Source organism: Dama dama, chromosome 14, assembly GCF_033118175.1.
Source record: "Dama dama isolate Ldn47 chromosome 14, ASM3311817v1, whole genome shotgun sequence".
Taxonomy (NCBI): Eukaryota; Metazoa; Chordata; class Mammalia; order Artiodactyla; family Cervidae; genus Dama; species Dama dama.
This window is the reverse complement of record NC_083694.1, coordinates 40,903,611-40,919,202: the sequence shown is the minus strand read 5'-3', so window position 1 is coordinate 40,919,202 and position 15,592 is coordinate 40,903,611. Positions and strand designations below refer to the sequence as shown.

The 15,592-nt window shown below is 43.9% G+C and overlaps 1 protein-coding gene across 4 annotated transcripts in view; it reads right to left on the bottom strand.

The window, feature by feature from the left end:
- Positions 1 to 15,592, bottom strand: part of CLSTN1 (calsyntenin 1) — a 74,730-nt gene that overhangs the window by 25,663 nt on the left and 33,475 nt on the right. For 2 of the 4 annotated variants that reach the window (XM_061160458.1, XM_061160455.1), the window contains exons 2-4: positions 13,336 to 13,458; positions 2,698 to 2,727; positions 1,349 to 1,544 (exon numbers count right to left, since the gene is read on the bottom strand). In XM_061160458.1, coding sequence (XP_061016441.1) covers positions 1,349 to 1,544; positions 2,698 to 2,727; positions 13,336 to 13,458 — 349 coding nt within the window. The remainder of the gene's footprint in view (positions 1 to 1,348; positions 1,545 to 2,697; positions 2,728 to 13,335; positions 13,459 to 15,592) is intronic. The other 2 variants (XM_061160454.1, XM_061160457.1) reach the window with 1 other exon arrangement.

The following is a 15,592-nucleotide window of genomic DNA, read 5'->3' as shown; positions in this document are numbered from 1 at the left end:
AGGCAGGGCACGCACAAGGGAGGTAACTATATACCAGATATCTGTTTGTGCTCAACCCAGGAAGTTAAAAGTATTTTGTTACAAAATCTGGGAAAAAAAAATTAGGAAGTAGAGGTAAAAAGCAGAGATAGAAAATGGGAAATTATGAGCATTAAAACAAGTTTTATCCTGCTTATAAGGAACAGAGAGCATCAGTAAACCACTGCTGGGATATCATCCACTACTGACCAACAAATGAAAGACTTCAACTTGCCCTCCCTCATCAAACACATTCCGTCTCCCCAGTGTGGGCACAAGAAAACTAAGGCATCATCAGACCAAGCTACTGAAAACCATCAGTCTCAAGTGCTACTTGACCAGGGCATGTTTCTGACAGACAAGGTCCCTGACTGAAACAAGGTCTTTGTCAAGGAAAACAGTAACATCGCACTTTGTAAAAAGGATGAGGCATGATTCACTGGCATATAGCACTCCAACTATTCACCAAGACCCTCCCCACCCCAATGGTACCTGTCCAGCCTGACCCTCACAATGGGATATGTGACATCACCTCACCCACGGAGCTTCTTTCTTTAACCAATACAGTAAGTAGAAACTGATACTTGGAAAAATTAAATTTGCCTAATGCCGAGGGACTAGTAAATGGTGGAGAAAAGACCCTAGAAAAAGACTAAATCTAGGTCTTGTCCAATCATCTCCATGACACCAGTAGTTCTCAACTGGTAGGAAGCATGTGAATACAGCCAGGATTGGGGGCAGAAGTAAGCTTTCTTTCACCGGCTCAAATGCATTTCATGCATTTGAAATTTATGGAAATTAAAATTTATGGAAAATATATATATATAAACATAACAAAAGAATATCTTCCTCCAGGAAAAGTGGGCTTGTTGAATTTTCAATGGAAGGCCCTAGTATTTTTACTAGAGTACCTGGTAGAATAAAATTACTCATTGATTTACTCAACATCTAACAAGTATCGAACACTTGCTGGGAGCCATACACAAGGGTAAACACACAGGATTCCTGCCCTCAAAGAGCTGACAATCTCAATGGGGACAATCAGAAACTATCCTCTGCCTTGTGTTTCAAAACTGGAAGTCGTGGGACTTCCTTGGCAGTACAGTGGCTAAGACTCTGCGCTCACAATGCAGGGAGCCGGGGTTCGATCCCTGGTCAGGGAACCAGATCCTACATGCCACACTAAGGGTTAGCATGCCACAGCTAAGACCTGGCAAAGCCAAATAAATAAATATTTTAAAAGCAAACAAACAAAAGCAGTAAGTTTTGGGACAGTGGCAACAGTCACCGTTTTCCTTACACACACACACACTCTGTCCCGCTCACTCACTTGTGAGATTTTTTCACGTTGGCCCCGTCTGGCCCCCTCCCGCAGTCATAGGCCTGGATGGTGAACGTGTAGTCCTTCTGCAGCTCACAGTCCAGCTTCTCTGTGGAGCGAATGACCCCCTCGCCAGTGGATTTATCCACCACCACTGCGTCAAAGGGCACATTCTGTCCGTGAACCTTAAATCCACAAATCTCACCTGGGGAGTCAAAGCGGCATGGGTTAGGATTTCTGCCACACAAACCCAGGGTGCGCTCCCCTCCTCCCCTAAAGAAAATAAACAACAACAATTCGGCAGCCAGGGGTTGGGGGGGAGGGTCTGTGGACAAAGCGAGGGCGCTTGTGCTTTCACAGGGGTTAAGTTCTGGGGGCTTTAGTAAAAAGAAGCATGTTCTGGCTTTCCAAGCAACTTGTTTAACTTTGCATCCATTCATGCAGGAATACAAAAGAGAGAAAGAGAAAATATAGACAGGCATTTCACAGGAGTACTTAGGAGAGCTCCGGGGTCAAGTAGTTTCATTAGCAAAAAGCCAAGGCCTGGTAACACAGAGGAGCTGCCCAGGGACCTGGGAGGAACGGCCCTGGTTTTGATTTGGACCAGAGAGGAGGCTAAAAGGCACAGTTAAGTGTTGAGAAAGGAAGAAGCGTGAGGCATAGATTCAGCACCAGAATTACAGAAGGTCTGTCAAAAAAAAAAAAAAAAATCTAAAACAAGTCTTCCTGTGCAATGAGCCTGGCTAAAATTAGGGAATCAAAACAAACTACTAAATGAGAAAAAGGTAGAAATACCAACTTTTCAGGCATCCATTTCAACAGCTATCATCTACGATTGAGACAGTGTCTCCATTCTGGGGAGTGATGTGCTAGACTGCCCTTGGTTTTGGACTGTGTCCTATCAGACCTGAAGAAAAAGCCTGCCTGGGAGTGGAAGTGCACCCAAGTTCGTTTATGAGCTTCACTGGGAGTTAAAGCGTAGGTCTCCATTCTGGCCCAGGGGAGAACACACATAAACATTCTGATGCATGTAGACTATATTTCACGTAAAAACAAAACTTCCAAAATTACAAAAAGCAGAAAATGGTTACATAGTGACTCTCTCAGATCCAATTTTTTGAAAAAGAATAGGATTATCCATATAGTTCAAATGGATGTCTGATTTCCAGATATTTCTAACCAAGGGTTTGGTTACATACAATTTCCATCAATAGACTTAAAAAATAGAAACAAAGTGGGAGAATAAATAGGGGGAAAAGAGCATGACAGTTTCTTCTGTTTGAGGGCTGATTCCCAATTTCATAAACATAGTTAGTGGGTTAATGTTCATAAGAGGGATAGAAAGAACCCTTTATCACCTTCTTTGGTGACTGTCACCTCAAAACTCTCTAAAGGGAGAAAAGATAAACCCATGTCAGTAATACAGGAAAGAACGAACTCGAAACAATAAGAAAAAAAAAGTCAAAGATGCACATATTACATAGAAAAGCTTGACATCATTTAACAATACACTCAGTAGCCAGTGGCTAAAATTGTTAGAGCAAAACTGAACCTTCAAGGACAAAATGTCTCTTTGCAGCCACTTACCACAGAGGAAAGTAGCCTAGGGATGAAATACTGTTGTAAAGTCTCCTCACACCCACAGGTGCCATGGGGCTCTCTCTTTTCAGGAATACTTGGATGATAACAGTGTCTAAGTCAGTTTACTTGCTGTTTTCTAGTTTTCAGATTTTCATTTTGAAGCCAAGTTCTTGGTGGCTGGATACTGGTAACATTCAACTCATCACTGGACTTAAGGAAACAGTGGGAGGGAAGGGTTTTATTTCAACCCCTTTGTTCTTGGCCTGAATAAATAACAATGTTTTCTCATCTAAGGAACCCAACCAAGGTAACCCATATCCATACAGAGACCTCTTCTCATGGAACATCTGCTTAAATGTGAACTGAAACCAGATTCAGTGCTAACTGTAGTGATGCTACTGTGACCATGGTTTTCACTTCCTGAAACACCTGTTCTTCCGAGTCAGTATAAATCCTGCTCACCTCCCGCTACGACCCACTAGAGAGCAGAAACGAGGGGGTCAGAGGTACCTTGCCCCAGACTCGGTGAGACCTCACCAGAGAAACCAGAAGGTTACCCAGCCTCAGTTTCCTTTTTTTCTTAATGTATATCCCTGAACAGTATTGTTTCATTGTGTTTGTGACGCGCGATTCTTGTGACTTGATTTTTCACTCCACCTTTTCCAGCCGTGTGCATCTGAGATGTATTTATCTTTGCTGGCACCTGCAGTTACAGAGTTCATTCACTCTCACTGGCACATACAGTTAGAAGCTAGTGAGTTAAAACCTAAGGGCTTAAAACATTGCCCAGCATAAAGAAAGCCCTCCACAAACACTGGTTGTCACTGTAATGATTTCCCATTGTGTGAACACACTAGAATTCCAGTGCTCTGCTGTGCGAACAAGGCTCAAGCCACTAGCCACGTGGGGCTGCTTAAAATTGAACTGAAATTCATACTAAAAGTGCATAATACTGTGCTTCCCTGGTAGCTCAGTGGATAAGAATCTGCCTGCAAGCGCAGGAGACGCCGGTTCAATCCCTGAACCAGGAAGACCTCACATGCCTCGGAGCAACCTAGCCCAGGAGCCACAACTACTGAGCCTGTGCAGAGCCCAGAAACCACAACCACTGAAGCCTGTGTACCTCACAGCCCATGCTCTGAAACAAGAGGAGTCCCCGGCAATGAGAAAGCCATATACCACAGCTAGAGAGTAGTCCCAGCTCGCTACAACTAGAGAAAAGCCTGAGGAGCTATGAAGACCCAGCACAGCCAAATAAATGAATAATTTTTATTTATTAAAATAATAATAATTAAAAAAAATTTTTTAAGTGCATAATAATAAAAACTCAGTTCCTCAGTTGCACTGGCTGCATTTCAAGCGCTCAAGAGCCACACATGAATAGCAACTATTCAATAGAGATGTAGACATGAACATTCCATCACACTGCAAGCTCTACTGGACAGCGCTGCTCAGAGCAGGGGGCAGGCAAACCAGCAGGCCAAGTCCAGCCAGTGCGTACTTTTCTGAGTGGCCTGCGAGCTGAAGATGGTTTCTGTGTGTTATTTCACGACACAAGATAATTATAGGAAATTCAAATGTCAGTGTCCATAAGCAATGTTTTATCAGGACGCATAAAACATAGACCTGCTAATGTCTTGTCTTGGGCTTCTTCCCCCTGCCTTTCCCCCACAGTGGCACAGCTGGGTCACTGCCAAAGAGACCATCCCCCCATGGACTACAAACGCTCAAATCCTCACTGCCAGCCTTTTAGAGAAAGACTGGCTGATCACTGCTCTTTAATACACCATGAGCAGAAACTGCTGCGTACCAGCTGTGTCCAACTGTTTTCCAGAATGTGGTAATTAGCTTGACTATGTTTGCACTTTTGGGGTATACCTAATAGAGTGGGATATATATTAAGACATGTCAAGTTGCCCAGCTTTAATTCAGTGGTATAATAACATCTCGTTTTTTGGTTTTTTTTTTGACTTGGGAGTCTGCTGTTCTAAAGAGAAAACAGTGAGGCATCCTACATCACTCACAGTGAGTGACAAGGCTTTCCCAACAAGGCCACTGCATAGGGAAGTGAGGTTTAAAAGCTCAGATGAAGCCTCTGACCTGGATGATGCTGCCTACACAGTGCAATGCTGAGTAAGAGTTCAAAGACAATCACCAGGGACGTCCCTGGTGGTCTACTGGCTAAGACTCTGCACTCACAGTGCAGGGAGCCTGGGTTCCATCCCTGGTCAGAGAACTAGATCTCACATGCTGCAACCAAGATCCCACCTCCCACAGCCAAGAGCTGGCACAGCTCAAAAAAAAAAAAGACACTCAGTCAATCACTGTCCTTGAGCCTACTTCGGACCATGGGACCATGAGGAGGAATGGAGCTGTCTGCTAGAAGCTATAAACTGCCCGCTTCATGCTACCAGGCTGGGAGGAGAGGACAGACTTAGGCATCTCTCAGCCTTGCCAAAGAAGGACATCTCAAAATCAGCTCTTGTATTCTACTTCCTTTCTGCCCTGTTCCTTCCCACTCAATCCAGACCATGTACTATTTATTGCTCTGGGCTTCCCAGGTGGTGCGAGTGGTAAAGAATCCACTTGCCAATGAATGCAGGAGACGTAAGAGATGTGGGTTCGATCCCCAGGTTAGGAAGATCCCCTGGAGAAGGAAATGCCAACCTGCTCCACTATTCTTGCCTGGAAAATTCCACGGACAGAGGAGGAACCTGATGGGCTACAGTCCATGAAGCTGCAAAGAGTGGGACATGACTGAGCAACCACTGCTCTGCTAGGTAAACCTACAGCTCTGCTCTCATCACGTCTGAAATCCCCCACTGGGGTCCCTGGACAACCGACCCCTCTAGCCCTGCTGGCCTCAGAATGGACAAAACCTCCCGTCTCTCTCCACTCTTCATTCCCCTAAGATCGTCTAAAATAATCAAAAGGAGCTATAGTAAAGAATTTTTAAAAAGCAAAACAGAAAGATATAACAATGGATGAACCCAGCAGAGCAGAGCTCTCACTTCTCTCTCTCTGGCCGTGTCCAGTTCTCATCTGACAGTGCTGAGCCCTCACTTTCCACATCGGTCCTTTTGGCTTCCAGTTGGCCTGCATTCTTTCTCAGTCTTCTTCCAAATCTTAGTTCAAGCTCTTCCCCAGACAAGAGAGGGTGTCTCTGGAGCTCTTCCTGCAGCCCCTCCAGGTCTGGCGCTGTCCTGCCCTCCTGCTGCAGCCCCAGTGGAGGTCACCAGCACCGGCTCGGATACTTCCGGTTCTCTGGTGCGAGAGAAATCCACTCCAGCCAACTCAGCAACAGGGCCTTCACTGAAGAGCCATCGGGAGCTCATAGAATTGACTGCAAGCCAGAGACAGGGACTTGGAGACAGTCAGAAACCAAGGCGGCTCAAGACCAGCGAAGAGGAGCCCCACAGTTCCACAGCAAGAAGGCCTGGACAGAAGGGCCGTGCCCACAGCTGGTATCAGTACCTGTCCCTCTGCTGGACATTCACATCCCGTGAGAGTGTCTGTCGGCCTGGCCTGGGTCATGCCTGTGCTTGGCTGGGGAAGCAGGGTAACAGATTGTAGACCTACCAACCTGGACCCGACGGGAAGGAGACCAGGGGCTGCTGAAGGAAAACTGACATTTTCTGAGCAGCAAGTGTCCACTGCAACGACCCTGCTAATCCACATCTCCTCCCTGACCCACTTCTCTCTCCCTGGCCTTGGTACCCTTGCCCACCAGCTAGATGTCCGGCCGACTCTTACTTATGGCGACTTTTGAATTCCTTGCTTACTGGTCCAGGCTAGTTTCTGGAACCAGCCCACGTGTGGCTCTAATCAAAACAGTTTTTCGAGGTACCTCAGATGTACAGTAACGAAGAGCACACGCCCAAGGGTTAGGCCCTAATGGCCCAGGCACAGCAAGCCGAGGGCGATGCCTTCCCCAGACAACTGTGGTGGCTCTCACATTCCAGTGCACCAGAAACTGCCCGAGAAACTTGCTGAACGCGTCCTCTGCCAAGCCCCCTTCCCAGAAAGTCAGATTCAGCAGCTCTGGGGCAAAGCCCTGTCATCTGCATTTCTAACAAGTGCTGCCAGGAGGCTCCAATGCTGACAAGCTGCAATCCGCACTTGAGAGATTGGCCCATCGGTGGTTTCCGAACCTCACCAGCTGGTTATAAATTTCTAAGCTGTGCTCCTACAAGTACAGACTCAACTGGGCCAGAGCAGACAGGGGAACCTGACGGATGTGCCCCAGGACGACCTGGATGCAGTACTAGAAACCACGGGCGAGGTGACATCCTGTCTACTCAGCCTGGCAACAGAAACCATGCAGCTCTGGGCTCGTTTCCAACCCTCTGCTCCTCCGACACACCAAACGGGCTGACTCTTAACCCACCTCTTTGGGACTCCTGCCAGCTCCCACCTCTGTTCCATCCTCCCCACTGCCCATCACTGCCCAACCATGTACATCCTTCCCATCCTTGGCAGGAGCTCAACTCTGCCTTCGGAAATCACGTCCTTATCTTTTCATGAACTCCAGTCCACTCAGTGCTGCCTCTCTCACTTGACAATGACCTACAGATGTCCAGGCACCCCTGCTTAACTCTTGGACGATGCTGGTCTCACCTTCCCACCTAGAAGATCAGTGATCTGAAAAATGCTTTTTTGCATTCTCTGGGAGGCCTGGCAAAGCTACGTAATATTTAATGATTATTGATCTCAAACCATTCCTTGTTTATTTAAAACTGCTACTCAACCGATTACTGCCTTGCACTAGGCTGAGTTACACAAGGTTTCTGACATTCCAATTTTTCACATATTTTGACATTTTCAGACAAAAATGGCATTTTCATGTGGCTTAACCTAATATATCCAACTCACGGTTGCAAACATAGTCCCAGCCCAGCTGCATGTGCTGACAAAGCAAAACTGGGTGGAGGTGTGTGGTGGTGAAGCCCATGGGCCACCCTCAGGGCATGTGAGTCATGAGAATTACACAGAATATGGAGAAAAGTAGCACAGATATGAACCAGTTCTAATTAAATGTCAACAAAAGTAAAGCTCCTGTTCTTGCCCTGAAATTTCTTTTGGACTCCATTCATTATTGTTTAATCTTGTAAAATATCTGTACTCAGACTAGGAAGGCAGGAAAAAGAATGCTTCTGTAACCACGTATGAAAGGGAAGAGCTTCAAAAAAGGTGAGGGGAGAGTGGATGCAGGGCTTCCTAGGTGGCAGGGTGTAAAGAATCCACTGGTCAATGCAGGAGATGCAAAAAATTCAGGTTGGATCTCTGGGTTGGGAAGATCCCCTGGAGGAGGAAATGGCAACCCACTTCAGTATTCTTAACTGAGAAATCCCACGGACAGAGGAGCCTGGTGGGCTACAGTCTATGGGATCACAAAGAGTTGGACACAACTATGCATGCACACAGAAGTGTTCAGCTCCCAATTCAGGCAACTCACTGGGGTCAAAGGTGTCACCGTAAAAACAGCAAGAATGTGGCTGATAAAGTGGCTCCAGCCTGTAACTGCCCATTAAATACATGCAACGAACACTACATGTTTTATCCCCAACTCTACTTGGGCTTTTAGCAGATTAAAGAAAAGGGGCTGAACTGAATGGCGTGGTTTTCATTTTCTAAAATGCTTGACCAATAACCAAGACTTTATTTGCCTAGTCTCACCCCAAGAAAACAATGTGGGCCAAACTGTGTATTTCACATGATCGTCTGATGAGTGACAAATTACAACACACTTCAGTGACCAGGCTTCCCACATTTCACGGGTATTTAGGAGCTTAGACAAGTCATCTCTGGCAGTTACCCACACACAGGCCCTGTGATGGGATCAAGACCGTGGACCAGAATGTTCACCATGTCGTAAAGTCAGTGTCGTGAGAGCCGACTTGGTGAAGCTAAGAATCACAATGGGGTCAGGCTGCCTGGTTCAAAGGCTGAGCTGTCATTTGTGGGCTGTGTGATCTCAGGCAAACTCATTCAGTCCTTCTATCAGAATTTACAGATCATTGACTAGTCCCAGGGACTTCTCTGGTGGTCCAGGGATTAAGACTGTGCGCTTCCACTTCAGGAGGCACGGGTTTTATCCCTGGTCATGGAACTAAGATCCTGCATTCTGTGAAGCATGACCAAAAATTAAAAATAAAACACATCTAAACAAAAACCCAAATACCAACTAGTCCCGGGGGCTTGTTAAGGGACCAGGGATTAAATGGAGAACCTGGTAGTCATGCCACTGACAGATGTGCTCTAAGCCTCTGTTTCCTTATCTGGAAAATGGGGGCACGACAGTCTCTACCACATGAGACTGCTGGAAGGAATCAAAGGAACCATGCAGAGCCAGAGAACACCCTGTGCCACACTGAAGAGAGCTCAATGAATGTCAGCTGCGGCTCCTGCCACCACTATCGTGATGCTAAATTAAACTCAACGTCACCACCAACTGCAACCTAAGATCAAGATAAGGCTCCAGACCTGTCCTCTGCTCTACCCATTTAAGAAACTCAGTGAGAAAATGGAATACTACTAAGACTACTAGAGAAAGATGGAAAACAGTTCTCATGTAATGTTATGTGAAAAAAAGCTTTTTTTTTAAAGATTCCCAACAGCAGCAGCGAACACTGAAAATAGCACTTACTACATACCAGGCATTGTTTTAAGCTCTTCACATTTATAAATAAATAAGCTAATATTCTCCAAACCCTATAAGGTATATGATATTATCTTCATGTTACCAATGATGAGACTGAGGCTCAGAGATGTTAAGTAATTTGCCCAAAGCCACACAGCCAACGAGTCTCACATCCAGGATTCAAGCAATAGGCTCCAGGATTTGTGTTCCTTATGCACCTGTCTGCTACAGCCCGGTGGGGGCAGTGTTCTGCGTAGCAGCTGGATGGGAATTGGATGGGAATCATGGTAACAGAAGTGGGAGGGAGAGAGGAGGTCCCTTCCCTGGGTTGTGCAGCTACTCACTTCGGTAGGAAGAGGACTATGCTTCAGGAAGAGTAGATGAGCACCATTTCCACCCCTGGGTGTAGAATCAAGAGCACTGAACATCCACACAGAGACTTGTACACGGATGTTCACAGTATCACTACTCACAGTGGCCACAAAGTGCAAACAATTCTGATGCCCATTACCGATGGATGAATAAACAAAATGTGGTCCATCCATACACTGAAATATTATTTGGCAATAAGAAGGAACAAGGGACATGCCACAACGTGGGTGAACCTCCAGATCATCATGCTAAGTGAAAGAAGCTAGTCACAAAAAGCCACCTGTTGTTCTTGTGTGAAATATCCAGAATACAGGCAAATCCAAAGACACGTAATAGACTGGTGGCTGCCAAGGGGAGTGACTGCTAACAGAGGCAAGGGTTTCTTTTTGGGAGATGAAATGTTGTAGAATTAGACAGTGGCTGATGGTAGAACAATCTTATGAATACACTAAAAACCAGTGAACTGTATACTTTAAAAACTGTATACATTACGGTATATGAACTGCATTTTTAAAATAAGACTATAAGACCAACTGTGCTCCCCTCTGAAAATCTCCAGAAGGAAAATATTTTTCTGTCCACTATGGCAAATGCAATCAAGTTACCACTATACTTGGTTCTACACTGCTTCTCCATATAGTTTTTAAAAACCCCAATATATAACTTTGGCACATCAATAAAAAATACTGAGAATCTCTAAAAACATAAAACTTTCTAAGTACTATTTCATTCTAGACTATACATCAAGGATTTTTTTTTTTTTTGGCAATACTCATTTATATTTTAGCCAGAGACAATTACGCAAATACTAACAACTTATATTAGGGGCCACAGAGCATGTAATAGCTAAAAACTTAGATAAATCTTACATTTAATAATTTCACAATTAAAATGGTATTTTTATTCCCCCAGTAGTAAACCCATATACCAAAACCAAAAAATAATAAAGACAAAAGAACCTATCTTCAATTGTGAGGGTAATAAATATTTTTGAAAAGAGAATTTACCATAAAAATCTATTTTGAGCCCACCAAAAATAATGTATCTGAACTTTAAACAAAATTCACATTTTATTCAGGTTGAAATAAACTATATCCCCTGGAGAAAGGAAAGGCTACCCACTCTAGTATTCTGGCCTGGAGAATTCCATGGACTGTATAGTCCACGGGGTCACAAAGAGTCGGACAGAACTGAGCGACTTTCACGTTCAAACTATACAAAATTGATTTTCTTCACCAAAAATAAAAGCAATATTTTCTGTATTATTCCTACATAACCACAAAACACTTATTTTTGTAGGTTTTCTAGGTGTTGCTTAATACATTAAGTTTTAATAAATGACACAATAAAATTAAATTCAACAAGAAAACAGTGACACATAAAATGACTTCAAAGTTAGTACTCAATGTACATTTCATCCCCTACTTCCTGTTCTCTGTAACTTTCTGTGCTGCCTAACACAGCATCACAGTTAAGAGCCATCCTGCCTGACTTGGAATCTGGCCTCTAACACATCTAAGTCGTGTGACCCAGAGCTGGTAAGTTAGCAGCCCTGTACTTCAGCTTCCTCTCTTTAAAAAGGGGTGACAAGAAGTATACTTACCTCAAAAGGCTTGAGGATTAAACACAAATGCATATTTGTACAGTATTTACAACAGTGCCCGGGACACTGAACGCTTTATAAGGGTTATGCATCATGAGTGATGTAACGGGACAGAGCTCCACCAACAACAGGACTGGGCACAGCTGAGAATTGGTAAAGAGAGGTCTGGGGGAGTAGATGCCAGAACTCCTGACTGCAATTGCTTCTTGAAATGAATCAGATGTCAGAGACATGCAAGTACCCTCAGGAACATAAGCTAGATGACCCTAGTAAGGTTACTGACAAGGCCCTGAAATGTCACACCCACAAGGAGGAACTGTATATAATAAACAAAGGTGTTGCATGCAAAGTGTGTATAAATATGTCTATGCAAATACTCAAAAATTTAGTGATGCACAGAGGAAACCATAGGCAATGCTAAAAATGATTTTAAATCAGAGGAGGGGGGAACAACAACAACAAAAAAAAATCACCTTGGCTACCAGACAGAGACTCTGTGTGTCTTCCTAACACAGAGCACTTCCCCTACCACACATCTAATTGGATTTCTCTCTAAAAACCAATAAACGAGTAAAACTAATCAAGAAGGTCTGTCTCTACCACTGACTCAATAGCACAAGCTGCTTCTCAGGTTACTCCCCTGGAAATGGGATGTGGCACTTGAACAGAAAGAAGAGAAATTCAGCTTTTAAACAGCTCTTCAGAGACACCCTTGCATTCATGTCCCCCATTTACCATAGTAAATTCAATGTATGAAATGATCTATATGAGCTAACTGAATTTTTCTCATTTGTTTCAAGGCAAACAGAACAAAAACAAATTTTGTTCTGGAAAAACAACAGGCAAAAATCACTCTTTAAAAATTAACTTCACAATGTCCCTTTTGACTCTGAGGCAAAGAAAGGGAGAAGCAGCCTGTTCCTCTCTTCCTGTTAAGGACATGACCATGGCCTTGACGTAAAGCAGGAACAGTTCTGATTTGCAAAGTGCTGCTGGAAGCCATCGAGGCAGCAGAACTTCATAGCAACCCTCGATCTGTCCCAGTGAACACTGAGCTTACAATCTTATAAAGTAACTCAAGCTAAAGATTTACTGAAAGTGACATCTAAGCCAAATGAAATCACTTATAAAAGACTGCTCAATATTCTCAACCAAGTCTCTTCAGGTAACTGAAACCCAGGTGATGCAAGGAAAATCTTGAGCTGTAATCACTTATATCAGGGGCCCCCAAATTCTGGACTCTGAAGCCTGATGATCTGAGGTGGAGCCGATGTAATAATAAAAATACAGTGTTCTATAAATATAATGTGCTTGAATCATCCCCAAACCATCCCTTACCTCCTGCCACAGTCCGTGGAAAAATTGTCTTCCATGGAACCTGGTCCCTGGTGCAAAAGGCTTAGGGACCGCTGCCCCAGATCCTTGTGGCTCAGAGACCAGGAGCACCAGGAAATAGGTTAGAAAGGCAAGGCTGCAGGTGCCCCCAGAACCACTGTATCCAAGCCTGCATTCTAAGCACGATCCTGTGCTCTGCACAGACACAAAAGCTTGAGACGCACTGGTCTGGATCCTCTCTCGCTGGTTACACCAAGACAAGGAACACAGTGAGGCAATTAAATGTTTTGCCTTTCAACAAGTACAGGCTTTGCAAGGGCAGTCAGGTACCCCTGTGGTACGTGAGGGCCACACACAACCCTTAGCTATCAAGACATTCTCAGAAAGGCTCAGAAACAACCCAAATGGGACAAGTGAAATGCTTCCCAGACTCACGACAGGGAGTGAACAAGGACAGGCTGGTACCTGCAAAGCGCAGAGGAGCGTCTTTGTCCAGGGCGATGAGAGGGGGGTCGAGGAGCACGGTGCTGTCGCTCTCCGTAACTAAGCCATGATACGTGGGCTCCAGCCACGGCTTGTGCTTGTTGACTGTGTTTAAAAACAGGAGGAGGAGAAAGGACATAGGCCAGGTTAGAATCATTATTTTCAGCGCCACGGCTTTTGAAAATATACATCCGTTATCATTAACAAAAAACCCTCATGAGTCTGAAAGGCCAGCTGCTATTTTTTGTGGCCCAGTCTGGTAACAAGACCCAAGTGGGATGAACTCCTAAAGAAATGCAGAAATTATCTGAGGCCAACCCCCGAAGCAACCAAAAGTAAGAAATGAACTGCTCTAGAAACTGAAAGAAAAAAGATTGATGGTTATAGGGACAGTATGACAGACCAACTCATACCACCTGTTTTCAGCCGATCCTAGAAGAGTTACAAATAAAAATATGTTATTTCTTGGATTAAAAGATATAAACTAAACAAGGCCCTACTGTATAGCACAGGGAACTGTACTCAAAATCTTGTAATAAACCATGGGTTTGTTGATCAGTTGCTAAGTCATGCAACCCCATGAACTATATTAGCCCACCAAGCTTTCCTGTCCTTCACTATCTCCTGAAATTTGCTCAAATTCCTGTCTACTGAGTCAGTGATGGAAAAGAATATGAAAAAGAATATACAGATATGATAAAGATATAAAGAATAAAGATAATGTGTATGTGTATATGAGAGAGAGAGAATGTATATATAAGACCCCAAAGACAGCAACCCACCAGGCTCCTCTGTCCATGGAATTCTTCAGACAAGAATACTGGAATGGGTAGCCATTCCCTTCTCCAAGGGATCTTCCCGACCTAGGGATTAAACTCGGGTCTCCCAAATTGCATGCGTGCTAAGTCAGGCAGATTCTTTACCATCTGAGCCATCAAGGAAGCCCACATTTAAGAGTATATTCTTAAATATATACATATATTTTTAAAGACAGAATCACTTTGCTGTATACCAGAAACACATTATAAATCAACTATACCTCCAAAACCACAACTTTTTTTAAAGAGATACAAACCACTACATATAAAATACATAAGCAACAAGGATAGACTGTACAGCACAGAAAAATATAGCCCTTATTTGAAAATAACTTTAAACGGAATATAATCTATAAATATACTGAATCATTCTCTCTTACATCTGAAACTAACATAATACTGTAAATCAACTATACTTCAATTTTTTAAATGTTATTTCTTTATGATAATAATGGTATTATTTAAAATTAGCATTACAAAAAGAAATGTAAAACAAATGGGTGAAAAACAAGATTTATGAATATAAAATTACAAATATAATGAATTAAAAGAAAATGATATGCAAAATTCCTGAAAAATCTGACTGAAAACAGTGATCAAGAAAAACCTGCTTTAAAAAATACTAATAATAATCTGCTCTGGGATCAGGATGGCCTGGACCCAGAGTCCAGCACCCCTCTATAATGTGTTGTGTGACCTGGAACACGTAACTGATTTCCTGATCTCAATTTCCTTTTTAAAATATTTACTTTTGGTGGCCCTGGGTCTTCATTGCGCCACGTGGACTTTCTCTAGTTGTGGCACTCGAACTTACTGCAGTGGCTTCTCTTGTTGCAGGCAGAGCACCGGCTCTAGGCACAAGAGCTTCAGTACGTGCAGCACAACGGCTCAGCAGTTGTGGCACACGAGCTGAGTTGCTAGCATCTTCCTAGACCAAGGATCAAACCCATGTCCCCTGCATTGGTAGGTGGATTCTCATCCACTGCACCACCAGGGAAGTCCTCAATTTCCTCTTCAGTGAAGCCAGGACCCCCATCCCCAACAACCCACAGGGCTGGGGTGGACAACTGGAGAAGTGACGTTTTTCCTTCTCAATTGGTTACTAGCACTGCTCCTTTCGTGTTTAGGGTAAGAACATCTTCTCTGACAGCCTGCTGACCTGAGAAAATGTATTTATGGTTTCTGTCCATTTCATTTTTCCCCAGCTGTGGCCCCCAGAGGGTCTGTGAGAGACTTTCCTGTGGTTGAGGAAAGCCCCTCCCTGGGTTCCTCTCTCCACCAGCCTATTTTGAGCTCCTCTCACAGTTGGAACCTTTCCATTTTCCTCTTATTTTCACTTTCTGAGTATTCACATTATAACCTCAGGATATAGATTAACCATGGAATGACTCATGAAGCTGATCTGATTAAAAGGAATGTTG